The 23,517-nt window shown below is 39.2% G+C and overlaps 2 protein-coding genes across 3 annotated transcripts in view; one reads left to right on the top strand and one right to left on the bottom strand.

Annotated features, from left to right (window-relative positions):
* LOC129769358 (neuropeptide Y receptor type 1) overlaps nt 1-3,992 on the top strand; it is a 92,648-nt gene extending 88,656 nt beyond the window's left edge. For both annotated transcript variants that reach the window (XM_055771579.1, XM_055771580.1), the window contains exons 5-8: nt 63-295; nt 367-467; nt 624-714; nt 3,189-3,992. In XM_055771579.1, the coding sequence (XP_055627554.1) occupies nt 63-295; nt 367-467; nt 624-714; nt 3,189-3,869 (1,106 nt within the window). In that variant the 3' untranslated portion in view covers nt 3,870-3,992. The remainder of the gene's footprint in view (nt 1-62; nt 296-366; nt 468-623; nt 715-3,188) is intronic.
* LOC129769357 (fatty acyl-CoA reductase 2-like) lies at nt 3,963-23,316 on the bottom strand. The gene is made up of 7 exons (XM_055771578.1): nt 22,977-23,316; nt 12,944-13,306; nt 12,612-12,768; nt 12,066-12,534; nt 7,651-7,770; nt 7,001-7,261; nt 3,963-4,522 (listed from the first exon to the last, which is right to left on the bottom strand). Exons 1-7 carry the CDS (start codon nt 23,271-23,273, stop codon nt 4,405-4,407), a joined length of 1,785 nt encoding a protein of 594 aa, XP_055627553.1. The 5' UTR covers nt 23,274-23,316; the 3' UTR covers nt 3,963-4,404.
* Between the last annotated feature and the right edge of the window lie 201 nt (nt 23,317-23,517).

Below are 23,517 nucleotides of genomic sequence, written 5' to 3'. Positions count from 1 at the left end.
GTACTGGCTGAACACAACAGCATCATCGCACATCATCAAATCCTGTTCTAATCACTTTTCAGGCAGTACGAACGAAACGTACACCAACATGACAAAACCCTTCTGCCAGGTGGTCAATTTTGAAGAATCGGAGATGCTGCTCTACCGGTATATTTTGACTCTGGTGCAATACTTCATTCCCCTGTGTGTCATCAGCTTCGTGTACATCCAAATGGCCTTCCGGCTGTGGGGTTCCCGGATGCCTGGCAATGCACAGGACGTGCGCGACAACACAGTGCTGAGGAACAAGAAGCGGGTATGGCTCCAAACCAAGTGGAGATTTTTGTGGAACGTCTCCCAGTAACATGTTGCTTCCTTTTTTCACAGGTCATCAAAATGCTGATCATCGTGGTGGCCCTCTTCGCCATCTGCTGGTTCCCACTGCAACTGTACAACGTGCTGCATGTCACGTGGCCAAGTGTTAACGAGTGAGTGTTCGATTGCGAGCCCCATAAAAGTTATTTCTGCTATTTCTGAACATAGTTTATTGGTCGTTCGTCGATTCTACACAGCAAAACCGCACCGCCGTCTGCTAGATAGATGATAAGTAATAATATACTGTTACAATTTATTTCGCTTCACAGATATCGATACATCAATATCATTTGGTTCGTGTGCGATTGGCTGGCTATGAGTAACAGCTGCTATAACCCATTCATTTATGGAATCTATAATGTAAGTATTGTATGTGTATGATTCTATCTACTCTCGAATGTGATAAATCATATGTCCTCCGGAATGACACCACTCGAGTCTGTTGCGGTTTGGCAGTCTGCATTATATCATGTTCTTGGTCTCGGAAACTCATCGCTAGTGGAGCTTTGCTTGGGAAAATTCCTCGTTCATGATGGTGGTCTCATCCCATTCCTATACAATGTTTTGAGTTGGACGTGACATTTTGTGACTATATATAAATATGGAATTATAACATACGAAACAGAGAAATCACTCCACAATCATCTGTTGAAAAAATGAATTCACTAGTATTTTATCTGAGCTCCGTTCCACTAGAGCTCTTCACATAATGATGTTTGATTCAAAACACGTTTCTTTTTTCTATCAGCTTATCAGCACCTGCGGCTTTAGAACTGCAACCATATTCCTGGTATGGGAAGTCACAAAAGCAGTGAGGATAAGATGGACAAGTTAAGAAAATCGTTAATTGTATCTTTAGAGGCTAATATTTACAAAAATGCATTTCTTTTTATGTTTAACACTAAACCTACTGATGTTTCATGTATACCTATTCCTACCACTGCGGGTCAAGTGACCCTTTATAAATAGTTAGTGGTAAGTAACTCGATTTATTAAAAACAAAAAACTCGGATAGCCAATTTTCACAGACCTCTTTTGTGGCTAACTTCTGACTACCTAGCTCGTTCGCCATGGACAAAAACAGGTGATAGTCACTTGGTGCAAGGTCCGGACTATACGGCGGATGCAAAAGAACCTCCCATCCGAGCTCCCGGAGCTTCTGGCGCGTCACCAAAGAAGTGTGTGGCCTGGCGTTGTCCTGATGGAAGGCAATGCGGCCTCTGTTTATCAAAGATGGCCTCTTCTTCATGAGTGCTACCTTCAAGCGGTCCAGTTGTTGGCAGTACAGGTCCGAATTGAGAGTTTGGCCATAGGGAAGCAGCTCATAATAGATTATTCCTTGACAATCCCACCAAACACACAGCAGAACCTTCCTGGCCGTTTATGAGGGCTTGGCCACCGTCTGAGCCGCTTCAGCGGGCTTCGCCCACGACCGTTTGCGCTTCACGTTGTCGTAAGTGACCCACTTTTCATCGCCAGTCACCATCCGCTTCAGAAACGGGTCGATTTTGTTGCGATTCAGCAGCGATTCACATGCGTCGATACGGTCAAAGATGTTTTTTTTTGCGTCAACGTGTGTGGCACCCATACATCGAGCTTCTTTGTGAATCCAAGCTTCTTCAAATGGTTAATAACGGTTTGATGACTTATCCCCAGCTCTTGGCCGATGCTACGGCTGCTACTATGCCGGTCTTTCTCGGCTAATTCAGCGATTTTGTCGCAATTTCCGACGACAGGCCTTCCGGAGCGTGGCGCATCTTCGACGACCTCTACACCAGAACGAAAACGTTGAGACCATCGTTGTGCGGTGAAAATGGAAACTGTATCGGGTCCATAAACTGCACAAATTTTATTGGCAGCTTGAGATGCATTTTTGCCTTTGTCATAGTAGTACTGTAAAATATGTCGGATTTTCTCTTTATTTTGCTCCATATTTGCGACACTATAACTCACGAACGACTTAACCAAACAAAACACTGTCAAGGACTATATTATAGCAAAAATACCTTTCCAACAAGCTATAGTATGACTCGATACAATGAATACAACTAGAACTACGCGCTTACAACGACACCTCGCGGAAATACCGCAGGACTTTTTTGACAGCCTAATATTATAGCATCCATGGATGGTGTGATGTGATGTGTATCACTTATTACTACTTTTCACATGCTATAAACGAATGAGATTTTCCAATATACGTAATCTTAATTAGAGCATAAACGGAACATTAAAAAATGGTTGTTCAGATATATATTCATTAAATTTTACCAAAACTTCATTGGTGAACTTTAACAATTGAACATATGAACTCCATGCCATTGGTGTTTGAATTGTTCTTCTGATCAAAGAAGGACACGGATGAATATTCTTCCCCACAAACATAATATAAAGAAAAAAAGCAATAATCGCAATCAACGCTTCAGGCCAAAATGAAATGGCACATGACCTCAGAAAAAAGGCAATCATATATCGGATATTTTCAGGGGGTGAATATCACAACCAGGGGAGTGTGCTGTGTAGGGAAGAAACAGTTGCAATGTATCTCAACTGGGATTACTTTCTGATATGAGCTGATATAACCACAACAACAAAAAATCCCGCCCTTTGTTTACTAGCGATGATATTCCGATTCATACTTGATCTTATTTCAGCTGGTGCCGCTCCCAGAAGTAGAATCCATCAGCGTAAACTTCTCTTCTGGAAGCAATATGTCACACAAAATAAGAAAAAGTTTATCAATTAACCTCACTTTTTGTGATACGAAGTTTGCGTTTCAGACATTTCATAGCTCTCCTTTTTTCCTGTATCTTTTTTTCGTCTATATTTCTTAGGAAAAATTCAAGCGCGAGTTTCGCAATCGCTTCACATTTCGTGGCAAGACGCTCAACCACGACCAGGCGACCGATAGGACGATATCGATGTGTACCCGGGTGAGCTCGATACGGTCCAGCTACGCGACATCTTCGATACGCAATATGCTGCACACGACCAAGCCCATGACGAGCACCTTCAACAAAGGCGGTGGGGGTGGTGGCTGTCGTCGGAACCACACCCAGAACTACAATTCTCAGCAGCAGCAGCAGTTTTACAGAAGCACTGTTCCACAAAACTCGGTCCGTTTCACAAACAGCACCATCGATTGCCGCCGGTCGAACAATCCGCTGAGGGAACCGAAAGCAAACTCCCGCCAACAATCGCGGGGAAGCTCACCGGGTTCGAGCAACAACGACGAACTGATGCAAAATCTTCTACTCAAAACGGAAGAGGCGTGTGGCGGAATGAAGCCGGAACAAGTCTCCTTGAACCATCCCCATCCGGACAGCTCGGATGAGGATGGGGAGCGGGAGCTGGTAAGCCACCACCTCTCGAGTGCGAACATCATCGACAGCAACGGAAAACAGAAACGAATCTCCTCCTCGTCCTCCTCCGCGTCCCGAGTCAATAACGGTCGCTCGTCGGATCGACTCCATCTGTACTCTAACAATTTGCAAAGTGTCAAATTGTACGATTAAAAGTTTTTGATCGTGTTTGGATGTTAACTATTTTTACAAAATAAAGAAAGTGGAAGGAAAAAAAACTAAGATTTAATGAAAGTTTATTCATTAGTATTTGCAGTGATACCAGACAGCATGAATAAAGATAAATGAATTGAAATTATCAAGCTTGACTCGTGTTGACACGTGTGATGACAGCCTTCTCCTTATAAATATTATATATTAAACAAACAACGTTCAAAATTGAGAGATTCTGGGAATGAGCAATAAATTATTGTTTCCTCTGTACACACATCTTATGATCTTAAAATTAACATTTTACAAAGTTCGTAAATGCTGCAGTATTCACAAAGAAACCCAAGGAAAGTTCATCCGGAGTGCACGTGTACAGCTATGTGTACACCTGGGGCGTTGTGTGACACGAGCCGCCCTGACGATTAGGATTTTGTTTTTCCCATGAACATATTAACATTCAGCACTCGTAAACACCAATCATCAGCAAATGGTGTCGTTCTGCAGCGGGACGGAGGGGAGGGGTGCGCTGTAGGATCCATTAGGCAATCAGTATGGCAAACAAATTCTTCAACACGAGTTTGGATGTCACCCGGGTGAACCGTACGCAAATCCATATCCAGATAAGCTTCTGCAGCAGTCGTTGGATGAAATGGAATCTGAAACGAAGGGAAGAGATGTTAGACCAATGATCTGTTGCGAAGAACTCATGTTGTGAGTTATGGATGCTGAGTGGGGATATGAGACATAGTTTTCGAATTAGTGCATTACTTGAAAAGTTTAGTTTGAACAAACCAGGCAAAACTATTACTTGGCAGGCATGTTATGTGTCATAGAGGGTCTGTTTTTGAGGTTGTGAGACAGTTAGGGGAAGACGGGGTAAGAACGCCCCCCCCCCCCCCCAAGGAAACCCGTTTTCATTTAAACGTCCTTAAGCATTTCCCCTATTTGTTGTACTACATACAATTGAGTAGATAATAATCAAACTACTAAAAAAATGTGTAACTGTTGATTGTATAACTTTTGACATAGGACTATGTCTTTGATTTCTATATAGGGGGTCACTCTACGAAAAATGTAACGATTTATTAAGAGTTTTCAAACGCATACTACTCAAAATGGTTATTGCGACATATGTTGTGTTATAAAGGGTGTGTCACATCAAATTGCATCACGGAAAAAACGCTGTAGAAATTTAATTTTTAGGAATTATATCTTCAGCTTTCGCTTATAATCAGAGAAGAGTGTATAGATCACGTTGGCCATGCTTCACTGTCAATTTTTCGTAAATTTGGAAAAATGTCGTCGAACGAAAAAGCGCGTCGTGAATTAATCCTGCGCACTTTTTTCGGAAATCCGGAGTTGTCACATCGGGACATCGGTATGATGCTGGGAATCGTCCAATCCACGGTCAGCAGAGTACTAAAACGATACTTCGAGAACCTAACCATCGACCGGAAGGTGAAGAACGGCAAAAATGGATGCTCCGTCAGTGAAAAAGATCACAAGCGCGTAGTTAAGCAGTTTAGACGTGATCCAAAAGTTCGGTCCGGGATGTCGCCAATAAGCTGAATTTGTCAAGTTCATTCGTCCAGCGGGCCAAGCAGCGGGAGGGCCTGCGTACATACAAGGTTCAGAAGGCTTCTAACCGTGACGAAAGGCAAAACATGGTGGGGAAGACGCGAGCCCGGAAGCTGTACACCGAAATGCTGACGAAGCCGCATTGCCTGGTAATGGACGACGAAACCTACGTCAAAGCGGACTTTCGTCAGCTGCCGGGCCTGTTGTTCTTCTCCGCAGAGGACAAATTCAGCGTTCCGGAGGAGATTCGCAAGCAGAAACTATCCAAGTTTGCCAAAAAGTACATGGTGTGGCAAGCGATTTGCTTTTGCGGAAAGCGGAGCGCCCCCTTCGTGATTACCGACACGGTAAACGGGCAGGTTTACCTTAAGGAGTGTCTACAGAAGCGCTTACTACCACTATTGAAGCAGCACGAGGGCCCGACCATCTTCTGGCCGGATCTCGCTTCGTGCCACTATTCAAAGGACGTGTTGGAGTGGTACGAAGCCAACGGGGTCACCTTCGTGCCAAAGGAAATGAATCCGCCCAACGCGCCGGAGCTTCGCCCAATATTTCTCTATGAAGCAGGCCCTCCGGAAGAACCCAAAAGTTGTCAAATCGGAGGCGGACTTCAAGAGAAAATGGATTTCTGTTCAAAAAAAAACTACAACCGGACGTTGTACAGAACCTTATGGACGGGGTAAAGAGGAAGGTGCGAGCATACGGGCTTGGGCTCGAAGTATGAATAAAAAGAAAATGCCAAAAGTTGTTTAATAGTTTATATTTTACTGTCTAAAATTTTCAAAAGGATCGGTCTACTGGGCGAATTTCTACAGCGTTTTTTCCGTGATGCAATTTGATGTGATACACCCTTTATATAACTTTTTCTGAGATACTATTTCAGTACGACTCATAGTTTTTGAGATATGAATTATCAAATATTTCTGTTACTAAAACCCAAACGGAATACAAACTTTCATTCGAATAAAAAATATAGGTTATTAAAATATGCCGTTTTAGGACGATTTCATTTGGAATTACTCAAAAGTTATTTTCAAAGAATTTTTTTCGCGAAAATTTCTCCTTCCTCCAAATGTGGTCAAATTAAAATAAATTCAGTGTTAATTTTTAATTTTAAATTCTTAGTGCTTTTTTACGCCAAGGCTTATCTGAAAGCCAAAAAAAATCTTCCCGTACGTTGAAAATACTGAGTCCCCCGAACCAAATGCTCGTGCAACGTTTCATTCAAATTAACAATAACTCGATAAAAAGCTCATATGTTTTCATGACATTCTGACTGGAAACGCTCAAATGTTCAAACAAAATGAAATATTGTTCAAAGAAATTTTCTGGAAATCAGGTTCAGTGTGTAACGATTAACATTTCATGAGAAATTGTGAAATTGAAAATTTAATCAGTTTAATATTGAACACGAAATGAAAAATTCAATGGCGGCAAAAAAAAAAGGCAAAAGGCAAATTTACAATTTACGAGTAAATTCGTCCATATTTGCCATTTCCACCCAGCAGAGGCTTAACCCGGCATTTGCTATTTCGCACTTCAACTTCCATACAAACCTCCGATTGAATGTTGGACTCCAGCGGTCGCCACGCACCAGGCGTTCCTCGAAACAGTGCCGCCTGATTCCGGGAATGTACGTTCGAAAGTATTCACTCCAGCGGATAGTGGCCATGTCGAACTCCAGCAGGCGCGCCTCCTCACCCGACAGCAACCCCCGCAGCCTCCGCACATTCCCGTTCGCGATGGTCCACTCGCGCAGTCCGAAGTACGACATCATCTCCAGGAACTGTGTCGTTTTTCGCATTGCCTTGCGGTAGCTACCACAAGTTGCCGGGGGTGGAAATGAACAGAAAATCAACATTGAATGGGTGCTTAACGTTTCATATTTCTTTGGGAAATGGATGGATGGATGTTTTTTGCTCTCTCGGTCGTTTATGAATGCGAAATCAGCAGGCAACATTGCACAAAAATTGAATACTGCCGTCCCTTGGGCATGCGATTCAATGTTTTTATTCTACACGGAAATTGAAGTTGGGTAAATAAAATGATAAAAAGTGGAAGAGTGGGTGCAGCTAATGTTTCAGTAAGCTGGATGAACAATATCACTTAACGTAAGTGACTCAACTCATCGCTCGCCAGTTGAGGAGACAGGAAAGTTAATTTGAAATATTATTAAATATTTACCCCGAAAAAAGGCCATACTCACAATGGTTTTTTCCTGCGAATTCTTCGAACAACATCCAGGAGGGTGACTGGTACGATATGTAAGCAAAACGAGAGCACCCGGAACACAGGCCGATACGAGGTTATTATGTAGGAGTAATTCCTGCAGAAATGATCCAACAAAAGAAAGGTGAAATAAATTATTCAACGAGAAGGGTGTGTCTTGCAAAAAAAAGCAAACACTAACGAAGAGGCGCGCCTTTCGTGCTAAATTTGTATACTACCTGTTTTATATACTACTCTATACAAAATTCAGATGATTCTATTTGGCCTATATTGGGAATAAGGGGGAAGTGAACCTGAAACGCTAAAGACTAAAGCTTGAAATTATTGCTAGAGAGGCATTCCACCAATCAACACGAAACCATTTCAATTTCATATTTCCGAATTAGCTAAAACTTTGCCGACTTGTTCTAGGTACTAGGTACAATGTCATTTTGCGATATTAGTGTTTTAAATACGATCACGAAAAATTTTTGAAAAAAGAGTAAATCAAAAATGGTGTCATTTCAGAAAATAAACCATAACGCATTGGCGTTATTTGATCGAAATTGTGTCTTAGGCAAAGTTATAGATTACAATTTTGTAGTTCTGGAAAAAGTACATACTGAAAAACAACATTTCTTTTTCCGAAAAAAAATCGAAAATAAAGTGTGATAATGGGATATCTCAAAACATACTCTTTTAAATAATATAAATTTGTGACACCATAAAGCCCAAGTCCAGCAACTGATTTTTCATTTGAACTTTTTTCCTGTAGCAGTGCCCTTCTTCCGATGTATAGATGACTTGTTGGTAATTGTATGGGCAATTCATACATATTTTTTTTCAGATTTCGAAAAAAAAATTGTTAAGAAAAATGAATTTTCATTTTCAAAATAGTTTCATTATTTTTTTTTAATGTTTGATTTTTTGCTGAAAACATACATTATTCTCGGCATTTCTTTCATTAGGGCTTATAGTTTTTGAGAGAGATTTTTTTCGAAATTTTTAGTTATTTCACCTTTTTTTCGAAATTTCTCAACGCGTTTCCATTCAAAAATATTTAAAAAAATCCATTGAAAAAAATATTTTAACCCGTTTTATGGCAAGCGTTCGAAAAATCGAACAGCAACTTCGATAATTTTTCATGGCTTTGGAAAGCAACCATATGGGAAAATTTTGTCATCAAATGATAGCTTAGTCTATTAGCTACCACTTACTATCACTTTCATTCAAATTTGTATCACTTTATTGGGCATAAAAATCGATTTAAAGTAACTATGTGCGGAAAGTACATAACCTCACATAACCTAACAAAAAACGAAATCTAATAAAATGTAAAAATCCGTAAACTTTTCTACAGGATTTCTTTGATAAAAGAAGGCACGATGTAGGATGTAGGAGAAAAACCACCGGATTGAACCTCCTATAGGAACAAAAATGTTGGTTTTGGCCAATGTTTATGTTTCGTTATTTTTCGATTTTTTCAAAATTACATCAAAATTACACCAATGGCTGTCATTAAAAAAATAATTTTTAAAGCTTGGTCGTTAATGGGTTAATGGGTTAAAAAATTAATCAGGAGTCTTCATACGAAAACGCCATATATTCTAGAAACTTTAAAAGATAGAAAGTTGATGAATTCGACAAGAGTTAATATTTTGAAAAGACCTAAAACTCGAATACGCTGTCTTGGTTTTGAACAAAATTAGGATTAGTTTTATTTTTTTCAAATCAAACATGAAAAAGTAGTTAGAAAAACTTTTTTCTTGTAAAAGGGCCAATCTTCCGATGTATGAGTGACTTGTTGAAAATTATAAGGGCTATTCACATAATTTTTTTTTGAAAACTAAAAAACGTTTAAAAATGTTTACGTTTACGTGAATTTCAATTTTTGGAAAAAAGATCAAGTGAAATGTCCTCGGGCATGTTTATTTATTTTAAACAATTCTAAATCTATGTCAGTTACCGTTTTGTCTCAAATTCCGAACACTTAAGCTTTGATGGCCATTGAACAGTGTCTCATTCCTCAAAATGGTACTCTTTCGCAAAATAAATTGATTTTTGGATACAATAGAGCCTTCTTTTTCATTTGACTACAATCAAATTGATTTACAAATACATATTCATGGTGAAAAACTAAAAATATGTTTAATCACTTTTGACTCAAATTCCGAACACTTTTATCCACTTGAACTTCACCTTAACGTTGAAAGGTTACATTTCTTCATTAAATCATATTATAAGTCATATTTGAAATATAAAAAAAATATTTTTTTCTAAACTGAATATAATCAAGTCCAAAATTGTATATAATCGAATCACATATAATCGAGTCTGTATATAATCGAGTCCGACCTGTACTGTATTCTATTAGTCAAATCATTTTTTCAATTGATACCAACATTGAGGGAATCGCAAAAAATACATATCAATCAGATCAGATTTCAGATCAATCATTCAACAGGAACGGGGTCAATTTTCTATTAATGTGGGACAACCCAACAAATATTCAAACATACATAGAATCAGGTCAAGCTGAATGAAACCATTCAAAAGGTTATTAGTTGTTTGGGGACTGCAGCCATCTTGAAATTGGATTTTTCAATATCTGCTATGTTCTACTTTCTTTTGCTACATTTTATGGTATTTTTCATAAATAACTGTGTTCTACTAGTCGAGCCTTTTCATTTGATACCCAAATTGATGGGGTTCTGAGAAAATAGGTAATCCGCCATTTTGTAGCGGCCGCCATCTTAGATTTGTATCTTTCATAAAAAATATATATGGCCCCATTTTGTGGTGGTGGCCATTTTGGATTTGATTTTTTTATAAATAACTGTGTTCTACTAGTCAAGCCCTTTCATTAGATACCCATATTAGCTATTCAATGTAGAATTATTATACAAATTATTCAAAATTTCCAAAAATCAAAAATAAAATACTCCGGATAATCGAGTCTCTGGATAATCGAGTCCGACCTGTATATCATAAAATAACAGAGATGATTTTTGGACGTTAAAATTTGATGCGTGGTGATTTGGACCGTCTGTGAGATGATTTGGTCCAGTGTGTGTTTCATCGGAAAAAACTTACTTATGTTTATGTAAAGTATTTTTGGATGATGTTACAATCAGTAACAGTGTTCTGGGATCGCTACCAGGTGTCTTGGCCGAATTCCAGACCAGAAAAATTGTATTGAGACCATCTCGAATTCCACATGGATCTTTTCACTGTTTTTCGAGCATTTTCAAACACTTTCGATGCTTGGTCAGAGAAAATTCGTTCTTGATGGCCTGCGTTGCTCTTTCAAGCTCTCCCTTCTTCCAATGTTGTCTGCCTTTTTTTCTTTTTTGTAATTCAGCGGCAATTAGACCAAAGAAAAGCCTCAAACCTCAAACCAATTCACCTCACAGAAACGTGTCCATGTCACCCCACACAACATGCAAAAATTAAAATGCAATTAATTTCATTTATTGTTATCAAACTTACAGTTTCGCTACATTAAATTGTTTCTCTTCTGTAGATGAACAGAACTTTACTGCACAATACACGAAAAGTTTGTTTAATCAGCGGGAAAAACCTTAAAATCACGATCGGAAAATTCACATTTTTTGACAATCAAAGTGCTTGCAGTGTCCATGCTGCTGTTCCTTTCCACCTGTCGAATTTTACCAAGGTTTTTTTACGTTAGGTACATACAGTTCAACAATAGAAGGTGATGACATTATGAAAAAAGCCAAGTTGAGCCGTACTTTTTGAGATAAAGGTGTGGTCCATATCACCCCGTATATCCAACTCACCCCGTGTTACCCTACGTGATGTCAAAATGAAGCCTATACCTCAAAGAATGTGATGTTTAGAACGAAAATTTTCATCAATGAAATATTATGGTTTTGATTCAATTAAATCCTAGCTAAAATTTCAATATATAAAAAATACAGTGAAAAATTGCTACCGCATATAACACATATCACATATAACGACAATTTGCGCAGTTTTGCGCTACAGCGGACAGTGTTCATTTGAAAGCTTGTTTTTACCTAAACTTAGCATGGAGTCACAATCGTGGCAAACTGCGGCAACATAACTATTCAACTAGTTTTCTTGAAAAAATCTCTTTTTTCATTATTTTTTTCAAATGTTTTTTAATGTAAACGTTACTTTCATTCGAAAAATTGTCAAAAAGTCAGTATGCCAGTCTTTGAAAAGTCATGGAAATATCAGATTTCATAACTTTGCGCCCAAATTTCGGATTTAAGCACTTGAATATTATAGCAAGAAAGGAAACAACTGAGGCAATTTTCATTTGTTGGCCGGGTGGCCAGCGATTCCCCACTGTGCAATGTCGGAAATTTCCAATATAACGGAAAAGTACTATTCTCAGACTCAACATTTACGTATACTCGCACTTACCACACCATCTGATGCAGCCGACTTTCAAAACCGAGCGACACCATTTCCATGTACCGCCCCCACGTCAGGCTATGCTCTGGATACATAAAATTATATATGGCTAGTGACCACTGGCGTGAGGTGCATTCGTCCAGCTGTCGGTTCCCATCGGTCGCCGTCCCTGAACAGCCACCCACGTCATCACCGCGCGTTCGATGTTCGCTATTTTTATCATCTATCAACGCTGTTTCCATTTTGGAGGTCAAGCTCAAGCCTAATTTCTCTTGGTGCTCGCGATATCTAGCGCCTATGTCGTATGCCGCCACAATCATTGCATTCACGCAGCAGTCAACTGGAACGAGGTTTGCTTTTTTGCTAGCATCTCCCCAAATCGTGTGGATGAAACCCTTGACAGTCCACATGCACAGTCCGGATGGGCCGTTCAGATTATCCGTCCATCCCGCTAATGGTTCCTTATAGGTGGAAATCACTGCCAGGGGGGAAACGCGGATAAACACTATTAATGATTTCCTCTAAAAATCGTGTCCTTGCGTTCAGCTATCCTACCTATGGGCGGTCGAAATATTCCGATTGGCAGATGGGAAAATTGTCTCTGGATCATAACCTCGGCACATTTCTTGCTGAAAGTGTATGTATTGGGCATCGATCCAAGAAAGCAATGCTGGAAATGGACCATTTCCTTCTCACACATCGTCGATAAGAGCTGCGAAGAAAGTAGAATAATCGGATATAAAAAGGTCCCCGACAGGATTGAATTTGCGGACGGAGATTCATTTTTGTTCAACCAGATTTACGCTCGAGGGAGCGCTTGAATGCGGAGTTTTCATGACGCAAAGATAAGATCCACCTAATCAAGCGAAATATCTCCATTAACTCACCTGCAGCAGCATATCATCCCTCAGCGGAACGTCATCGTAGATCTTCTCCTCTATCGCCGGTCGGTTGCAGTTGGAGTAGAGGGTGGACACGTGTACGATGGCTCGCAGACGCACCATGTGCTCGGCCAAGAGGAGCACCTTCCTGGTACCGGCTACGTTCGTTACCAGAGCATTACGGATGGACTCGTTGAATTTGACCGAAGCGAGCACATTGAACACGATCTCCGTCTCCTCTAGAAGACGATTTTCGGAGAACTTTTCCCCCTGGCACAGAGTTTCACTGTCGAGATCAATTTCCACCGCTTCTATCTTGCCGAAGAGTTGCTGCTCGTTTGGATAGCTGCTGCGTGCCTTCTCGAAAATCTGTAGGTTATAGTATAAAAACTCAATGTGATACACCCTTTAATGGATATTGGATATTGGTTGGTTAAAATATTTTAAACACTCAAAATTGTCTGTTTTGTATGTATCGTGCATCGTGTGATTGAAAATATTCCTATCAGCAACTCTTTCGGTTTTTTTTTCGTTTTTCATCAAAATCATAAAGTCAGAAACACAAAAGAAAGGCCTGATTCTCGAATACACTTCTCGGTGGAAACGAAATGAAACGTATTCGCGATGACAACGGTACGGTGTCGACATCTGGATACGAAATTAGTTTCCCATTAAAACTTATCATTATAATAACAAATTATCTTCAGATAAAATTTTTGTATAAGATTATTATTTATTTATTTATTCAGTCTTCGCCAAGAAATTGTCGGACAGACTAAAATTCAATTATTGAATCCTTATAACAAACACATTTCTGGACATATCGAATTCAAACAAATGATGCACTTCATTGAACCGTTGGCAACAAACATCCAAGGGATTATTCTGTCCGTATAGAGTACGATGTGCTGCTTGCCGGAAGAAAACAAATTGTCTGGTTGTTCTACCTGGAGCGTTGATTCGAAGATTGCCCAAAACTTCAGCACAGTCAAGATTGTTGTTAAGAAGGTCGAAAATCAGCAGTCTCTGGAGAAATTCTCGTCGTTTAGCAGTGTCGGTAAGTGAATCAGTGCGCAGCGTTCTTCATATGTGGTCAGATGTTGGTCGTTGCGCCAGGGGAGATGACGAAGAGCATATCGGATAAAACTCTTCTGCACACGTTCCAGACGAGCGATGTGAACAGCGTGGTATGGGGCCCAAACAATAACACCGTATTCCAATATACTGCGTACGAGCGACACATACAATGCTTTGAGGCAAAAGACATCTCTAAATGCCTGAGTGTGGCGTCTAATGAACCCAAGAACGGTGACCGTTGCAATATGCTGCGTAAATTTTAGCTTGTTGTCGAGCACGATACCCAGGTCTTTGACGGCTGCAACTCTTTCCACTTCGGTCGACCCCATCGTATATTCAAATGTGATTGGTGAGCAAAGTCGCGAAAATGTTATCGCATGACATTTCCTAATATTCACCTCCATGCCATTTATTGAGCACCATCCCAGCAGAGTATCTACATCCATCTGAAGAGCACAGCAGTCCATACTTGATGTTACTACACGAAACAATTTCAGATCGTCTGCATACATCAATTTAGGCGATTTGAGAACAGCGTAAATATCGTGAATAAAGAGTACGAAGAGCAGAGGACCCAAGTGACTGCCCTGCGGCACGCCAGAGGTGACAGAAAAGGGCGATGAAACTGACGAGCCAATCCGTACGTGTGCACTACGATCAGTCAGATACGAATTAATCCAATTGGTTAGCCAAAGTGGAAACCCGTATCGCTTCAGTTTTTCCACAGCAAGGGCGTGAGGAACGCGGTCGAAAGCTTTCGAAAAGTCCACGTAAATGGCGTCAACCTGCTGCCTTTTCTCAATTTTGTCAATCAGCAGAGAAACGTAGCTCATGAGATTTGATGTAGTAGACCGTTTTTTTGACAAACCCATGTTGTTCGTTTGCGATGATGTGGCGGACAGATGGGTATATGAGATCCAGCAGCATACTTTCAAAAACTTTCGGCATGCAGCTCAGAATCGATATTCCTCTGTAATTTTGCACATCGTGGACGTCACCTGATTTATGAATAGGGATTATTGATGCAGTTTTCCATAATGCGGGAAACTGCCCTTCTCTCAGCGAACGGTTGAAAAGCAAAGTAGACGGCAAAGCCAACGAGGAGCTGCATGCCTTGATGAAAGAAGGTTGCAACTTATCCGGTCCGGCTCCCTTCGAGGCTTCGAGACGGCTCAGCTTCCTGTAGACGTCCTCTTCGGTGAATGAAATAAGCCGCAAGTTCAGGTCATATGACTGCAGATTACTCAAGTACCGTTCAGACAAAGGTGGTGAGTTATTACTTAACACACTTCGAAAGAAGGACGAGAATAAGTTAGCTGAGTCAACTGATGATGACGATGTACTGCCTTTGTAGAAAACGTTCTGAGGAATTCCATTGGACGATAAATGTAGTTTGATGTGTCTCCAAAGCTGTTGTGGTTTGATCCTGACGTCACTCTGCACACGGCTTATGTAAGATCTAAAGCATGCTTGGTTCAAAGAGTTGAATTGGCGCTCTAATTCCCGCACAACAGTCTTTTGATCATCGCCTCTCAGTTGGAAATACCGCTTTCGTGCCTTCCTAAGTCGATTTCGAAGATTCCGAAGATTATACCACTTGAACAAAACATAGTTTTCCATTCATATTGAACACCAGTTTAATACGAAGAAGTTAATTTTCATTAATGATTTTTATTAGAAAAGTACTCATTCTGCCTGAAAACTCATTATTATCTTCGACATTTCACTAACTCGTAAAACGTAGTTCAATGGAGTGCCGTTTATTTCGTTTCCACCGTGAAGTGTATTCGAGAATCAGGTCCGAAGACAAATTTTCGTGTTGTATCAGTGCGATCTATACAAAATGAACCTCACTCACTAACCATTTTCATACTTTTTTTAGTTTGGTCGCCTTCTTAACATATTGAGGACCGAACGTTTTGGGGCAAGCTTGTGTGCTTCATTTGTTCGGATTCCACGAATGAGATCGTTTCCTTCGGTGTGGATGAGTCGAAGGCAAACCACCGGTAGGCCTTGTGAGATTCTTGGCAGACCAAGGACTTAACCATCAAGTGTAGAAAACAAGAGTTATTTCGTGTTCCATCCGTAACAGACAGAAAGCGAAACACGAGAAATCTCGTGAGCGGTCCGCAAAGTGTAAATCAGTACGGAGTGGTATACATAAACGCAGATTACACCAATTCAGTATCGACCGATAAAATAGTTTGATGGGTTTCCCGATTCTCTTTAAACTAAAGGCAGCCCGGTAGTTTAGTTGGCTCAGTATGTGCACTAGCAGCCCAATCCGACTAAATTATTGGCCCGTTTGTGATGGCGATAGGGGTAGAGGTGATAAAATCAACACCCTATGGTATATGTCCTTTTACAACGTTCACATACCGCTACAATTGCTACAGTTTTCCGAAGAATATGCTACCCTAACTAGTTCAAGATATCGAACGTTTTTTACTATATAAAATAAAAATTGTACATTTTTCATTAAGTGAAAAAGGCGTTAAATCGAACATATTTTTTATGTGCGGTTAAAATGCTCATATGGTGCTAACTAAACTAACAATCGCACATATCATGTTAACACTAGAAAGACTGAAACTTTGTATAAACCTCGATTTCCCAGCAGCAGTCAAAATGACTGCACTGTGAAGGAATAACTAGTGAATGAAGAAATTCGTTTGAAATTGTTTTCAATATTTTTTACATTATTTACAGTTATATGACAAGTTATTATTAACAATGACAAAAACATCTGGAAAAAATTATGCATTTTCATTTGAACATTTTTACAAAGGAAAGTGGAGATATTTTTATGTGTAAACTAGCTGACCCGGCACACTTCGTCCCACCAAAATTTATTTTGACGTAGGATTACATCTTTCGGGAACATATTGGGGTACAAATTGAAAATCGAAAATCGAGCACATCGTGAAAATTGTGCAACTTCAAACGCTTATTGCTGAGTCATTGCATGATGGATTGATTAAATTTTTGCGTCAATCGGTTTCGGAACTCCATGACAATTTTTTATATTGAAGAAAATAATATATGTCATGAAATTAACTATCGAACAATTGAAAAATATCAAAAATATCTAAAATATTGTTGTTGTGTTGTGTTAGTTGTGTTAAAAATGACTTGATATATGAAATGATTTATTTTATTGAGCTTGAGCTTGGGTAGACTGTACAATTCGTAGTTGCTCTCCGTGATTGACCTGAACCAACCAAATTGCACAAAGAACACACAGAATGACGCTTGGGACTAGCAAATCATTCTCGTTGTGAAATTTTCGGTGATTCGAGCTTTGAATGGTCAATAACGACGCCGGCCACGTCCTTACAGTCACCAGGGGAAGGGAAGGAATATTAGTATGATATTCGCCGCCCGAAGGCCAGAAGGGTCGCCTCTATAGCGTGGTTCCCTAGCGTTTATCATGGAAGGGATATTTGTTAGTGCGATAGGTTAAAAATCAGGATTCACTGCGGTAAGTGATGTGATTCTGTAAACGCTAACTCTAAACTGCATATATATTCATGAATCATCGCGTGATCTATAAAATTCCTAAAATTTTTCTTTTTTTTTTTTTGATAGAAACCTCACGGAAACCTTACAAGGTAACCGAGAAAACACCTTTACAGTAGAATATATATGTCGTAATTCGTCACGTCGCAAATTATTACTACAGGCAAACCTGCTGTGATTAATCGCGTAGTGAGTTGTTTTAGATTTATGGTGTCAATTTCCTGACTTTTTAATTTTTAGACCTCAGAATTTGAAAGTTTAATTTTTTTGTGGTTTTAGTGGTTTTTCGATATTTTTTTTAAATTTTCTTAATTTTCTGATTTTTAGATTTTTAAATTTTTGATTTTTCGCTTTTCAACTATTTGAATTTTTAATTTTCTGATTTTCCAATTTTTCGATTTCAAAATTTTCAGTTTCTTACACAGACCATTAGATTTTCAGTTTTAGAATTTTGAAAATTTTGTTTTTACTTTTTAGATTCTTAGAATTTTGGATCATTATATTTTTTGATTTCCGAATGCATGGATTTTTAGATTTTTAGATTTAGGATTTGAATTTTTGAAGGTCTTCATTTCTCACTCTATTCTCTTCGGATATGCAATTAATTGGCGAATCATTCACCGATCGACTCAAGAAACGACCCCACAATAGCACCGACAACAATATTGCTATATCAGTGAATTTTAAAATAACACCCCATCACACACATTTAGCAATGCCACCAACAGCGAGCAGCTAGAAGTCAAAATAATCATCCGTTTATGAGAGACATACATGTTCAAGGCAAAGAGATAAGTTTAGGTTAGCTAAGTTAAAACTATTAATAATGGAGTGAATCTAGCAGAGTAATATTGTAGCATGTCTCAAAAAAAAAAAATTCCCCGGAAGGTCTGAAAAACATTATTTATGTATGATGGAATGAAAGAAGGAAACGTATCTGCCATCACTGCCCGCTCGGCTCGGCATGCCGATGTTTTCCTCTGTGTGATATATTCACTACACAAACTCGTATTTTGCACTCGTATGAAAAATAAGAACCAACACTTATACGTTGACGGACGAACCGTTCGCCACAACACATACACACGCGTCGACAAGAGAAATACGATATACACGCGACGATTGAGAGAAAAACAAAACGGTAGTTTTCATCGCCACACAGAAAAACATAGGAATGGCTTCATCAGCATTTCACTGTAGCTATCCACCTCCATCCCAACTCAAGAAAAAACACTATAGGATTTAATATTACAGATCATGAAGCAGACATGAAAGACCACTCCAATTAGGGAGTGACAAACACAGCACACAACGCGGACATCTTGTTCCCCCGCTCAACAATTGGAATAAATCACGCGCGAAGCAAGAAAAAACACGTCCGCATCCGACGGCTGCCCGACTCTATATGAAATGATTTATTTTATTTTTCATAAATAATAACCAAGCTGTTTTCCCGCTCGAGAACGGGTCGTTTGGTTTGAGCTGTCTGTTTTGGTGTGTTCATTTTCACCCAAGAAAAGTTTATACGGCGAGAAATTGGAAAAGTGAAGAAATATTAGAAAAAGTGATTGTTCTACATATAGTATTAGGTGTTGTAAGTCCAATTAAAATTCGCATTGGGTTGCATAAACACTCAGAAATTAAAAAATATAAAAGAAAATTACCTTTTCTATTTCAAATATGTTTTCTCTATATTGAAGTAACATGTTTTTACTGATGTGGAATTGATAATTGTGTTCGGTATTGGTAATTATCTTATATTGGTTGTTACATTGGTGAGCTTTTTTCTTTATTTCATCCATACATAACACAGGAGGCATTTCGTCTATGTTCACAGAGGGCGGTTTTCATCATATCTCGTTTCACTTCGGTAAATTTTATCTGAAACGCACCATCCAACGACTATTTACCATTCTTCTGTCATCATCACTCGGTAAACACTGGTGGAGTGAACAAACAATACTCAACAACCAAACAAAACGGCCATTTTCAGGAGGCAACCAAAACATTATCAAAGAGTTTAACGATTTAATTCATCAAACATATTCAAAATCAACAGATAGCCTAACGGAATCCTACGTCAACTATGCGGTCGTGTCTCGGACACAACCCTCCTGTGACTTATTCGTTTCGTTTTCTTACTAAGCGCACGTTCATGGGTTCAATCGCAGAACTGTTCATTGATTGATCTTCTAATCTACCCTTTAAAATTACCTTTTACTATAAAATTATTAGTACTCTAGCAAAACTCGTAATTATAATATAAGATTGTTTTCAGACACAATTCTTGTTCAAGATTTTTCAATCATTTGCAAATAACATGTTTCTCAAATGTTTGATACATAAAATATCATAGAATGAACACAGCCCCAACTCGCACAATTCCTTCCTCGAGTTTTGCTCTTATCAACACACTGGGCCATTTTTATTTATATAGATAGAAGACGATATAGGAGTGCGTTTCATTACACTAAAATCCATTTTCACTTTTGAACGAAGATCAATTTCGTTAGCGCAAACATCAAATGGACTAACAACGCTTTTCAATATGTTATTGTGGAACATATGCGAATCGAATTTTTCGAATTTTCACATTTTCCTTCAGAGTTTTCCGAAAATTTTCAATCGTCATGTTTGGATGGAATATGTTTGGTTGAAATATGTGCATCATTTTTATGGGAACCCTCTCAATTCCAGAGGAGGGAGTGGTGCCATACCATCATGGAAACATTTCACGTACCCAAAAATCCTCACATCCCAAATTTGGCTCCATTTGCTTGATTAGTTCTCGAGTTATGTAGAAGTTTGTGTTTCATTTGTATGGCAGCCTCCGCTTAAAGAGAGGGGAAGAGTGTCGAACCACCATAGAAACGTTTATCGATTCGTAAAACCTCTCTATGCCAAGTTTGATTCCATTTGCTTGATTAGTTCTTGAGTAGCCCCTGTAGAAAGGGAGAGGAGTGTCAAACCACTAAAAAAACGTTTCTTGCCCGTTACTTTTACATGCCAAATTAGGTTCCATTTGCTTGATTACTTTTCGAGTTATGCAGAAATTTGTGTTTCATTTGTATGGCAGCTCCCCTTTAGAGAGAGAGAGGGGGGGGGGGTGGAATGTCTAACCCCCGTGAAAACATTTAGTGCACCCTAAAACCTTGATATTCCTAATTTGGTTTCATTGGACTAATTCTCGAGTAATGTAGAATTTGTGTTTCATTTGTATGGCAATCACACATCACACATCAACTATGAAGGTCAATTCACTGCCCACAGTAACCTTATAAACACAATCGAAACAATCTTTGTGTAAAACAAATATAATTCGCTTGATTTTGACTTTTTAAAAATTGTTTTCTTTCGAAATAGGGCAATTTTCCTCTATAGCAACACTGGATCTAAAACAAGGAAGGAAAAGTATTAAACTCTATTCGAAGACAACGCTGTAATAACCAAATTACGTATGTCTGGGTTCCCATGAGTCTCTTTTATTATTCATTAAGCCTCAATGATTAGCTTGTATTGGATCCAATGATTGAGACATCAAAATAAATACTCAAATGCACAGTCCATAATGTTCAGATACAGGGGTAGACATTCGTTTAGCCGCACCCTATTTTTCCTCAATATTTTTAAAAATAAGTCAATTCTTTGTACAGTTTTGTTCATCAAATACTATTATTGTTTATTTTCATCGAATTCATTCTAACAAAGTATAAATTCACTTTTTTGTTTTCTAAGTAATTCAAATATGTGGAATCAGGGTGAACATTCGTTTAGCCGCATCCTAAAATTTCAATAAAAGAAAATTTGTGCGGCAAATATCGAGTCCAATCGGTAGCTAATATTTAGTATGTCCACCTCCATTTAGGATCACTTTGAAAACTCGATTTGGCATCGAGTCAAACAGCTTTTAAAGTGTTGCCATATTGATTATAGAAAAACACTCCTGAATTACTGCCTGGAGAATGGAAATGTTGTCAAATTGTCATCCGTTTGCATAGACCATCTCGGCCAAGATTCTCCATAGATTCTCTATGGGATTGCAATCGATTGCAAACAGGTCATTCAAGAAGCGGAATGTCCTTCTCGGCAACCCATGCCTTCAATCGCTTGGAAACGTAGATCTATGCATTATCCTGCTGAAAAAATGACATCCTCGGTAGCGTTATTCTCAATATGACCAATCACAACGTCCTCCAGTAATTGAAGATACTTTTCGGAGTTCATTCGGGGAAAATAAAACAAATAGGAAGCTTGCTGTGATAGGAAACGGCTCCTCACCCTGTCAAACTTCCGCTTCGATCTCACGACATGCCGTTGATCTAAATTGTACCAATAGCAACTGTAACAGACCGGACCATCCAAATTGAATTTTTTAGTCGGAAAATACAACATTTCTCCATTCTAGTTTCCATTCGATGTATTGCCGGGCGAAAATGAGATTCTGCTTATGAATGGCGGTCAGTTTCGGCTTCCCTTGAAGTTTCTTCCACATGGTGTTTGGTGACTCGTTCAAACTGCGTGCGATATGCCTCTTCGTTACTGGAACAACCGATTCTGCCTTAATGTATGAGCAGGACATCGTTTCCTGGTTGCTTCGTGTCTTATTCGACCTTTAAGACGCAAAGTAACTTTGGTGTTCCCATTTGTTGGTCGTTATATCCAATATTTCTGGCACTATTTAAAGAAATTCCGTACCACTTTCTCAGATAGACCAATTTTTGTTACGATGTTGCGATTAGAAAACTTATGTTTACTGAATATCTTTATTATTTTCCACCCCTCTTCCGTCAATAGAATACCTTTCGCCATTCCTTTAAATTCTACGTGAATCACTAATCTGACCAACTTCTTACGTTGCACATCTAATATTTATCTTGTAAATTGAACATTCGCAAGTATTTTTTAAAAAACACAGATACAGGCTTGGTGATCATGCGAAACTCGATTTTTATGCCCTGCGGCTAAACGTATCTCTCGGGAAAAAACCACGTTTGAATGTTTATATCCACCGATGCCGCCTAGTGTGTGTGTGATTGTGACGCACGTCCTTTCAATAAAAGTGACTTAAATATACTATCACTACAGCAAATAAGTATGACGATAAAAACAACATTCCTAGTTGTTTTGTAAGTATTTCAAGTTTTTTTCAAGTGCGACTAAACGAATGTCTACCACTGTATAAACAATGAGATTTGAAGTGAATTCCCCTTGGAAGATTCGAACGTTATCTTCGTTTGATTGGAAAATGGTGATCCGTAATTTGAATATCATCGTCAGCTTCAATTTTGCCCCAGAATGAACACTTGCTCCAATCAATAATATTGAACCAATATAAATTGAATGCGAACACCGATCAAATCGCATCTCGCACTCGTTCTACGAACCAAATGAATATTATTTCACACTGCTAATCAAAATCCACGTGAAAGAATCAACCACCCACCGCATCCTTCAGCAATTTCACCAGCCGTTCCTGCGCAGTTTGGCCGTCTTTCCGTCGGATGAGAAGAAATATTTTCTTAACATTCAGACAGCGCAACGTTTTCTCCAACAACACTTTACCCAGGAATCCAGTTCCACCGGTAATCAATATCGTAGCGTCCTTATACATCGCAAGGATCCGATTCTGCTCCACACCTTCGTTTGGGTTGCATTGTTTTCGTATGTTTTCACACTTTTCCGGCTTTTCAGCCTCACTTGCGCTGCTCACCGAAACCGGGATGGTTACGTTTTCACTCATAGCGAAGCAGCAGGACCTCCGGAAACGCGTGACACACAATCAACGACGCTGGAAGGAAACTGAAAGTGCTTCTTCATGTGTGTAACGTGATCCGAATGAAAATGCACCACTAGGTGGGAGAGCAGGTGAGTGTTCCCACCACCAGGAGTCAATTACTAGGGAGATATAAGTGTTTTTCAATTAGCTATTACCAACAACCGGGAGTTGGCTTCCTGGTTGTTATATGAAGGTGGTTATTTAAAGC

Source organism: Toxorhynchites rutilus, chromosome 2 (assembly GCF_029784135.1).
Source record: "Toxorhynchites rutilus septentrionalis strain SRP chromosome 2, ASM2978413v1, whole genome shotgun sequence".
In the NCBI taxonomy this organism is placed as follows: Eukaryota; Metazoa; Arthropoda; class Insecta; order Diptera; family Culicidae; genus Toxorhynchites; species Toxorhynchites rutilus.
Note: the sequence above shows the minus strand (reverse complement) of the source record. Positions and strands in the feature narration are given on the sequence as shown.

Excerpts from the sequence above, each read along its gene's own strand:
- LOC129769357 (XM_055771578.1), bottom strand. The coding sequence starts at position 23,273 with ATGAGTGAAAACGTAACCATCCCGGTTTCGGTGAGCAGCGCAAGTGAG. Across the intron at positions 12,769-12,943 it reads GGGATGATATGCTGCTGCAG|CTCTTATCGACGATGTGTGA; the intron begins GTGAGTTAATGG and ends CTTTCTTCGCAG. Across the intron at positions 7,262-7,650 it reads ATTCGCAGGAAAAAACCATT|CTACCGCAAGGCAATGCGAA; the intron begins GTGAGTATGGCC and ends AACTTGTGGTAG.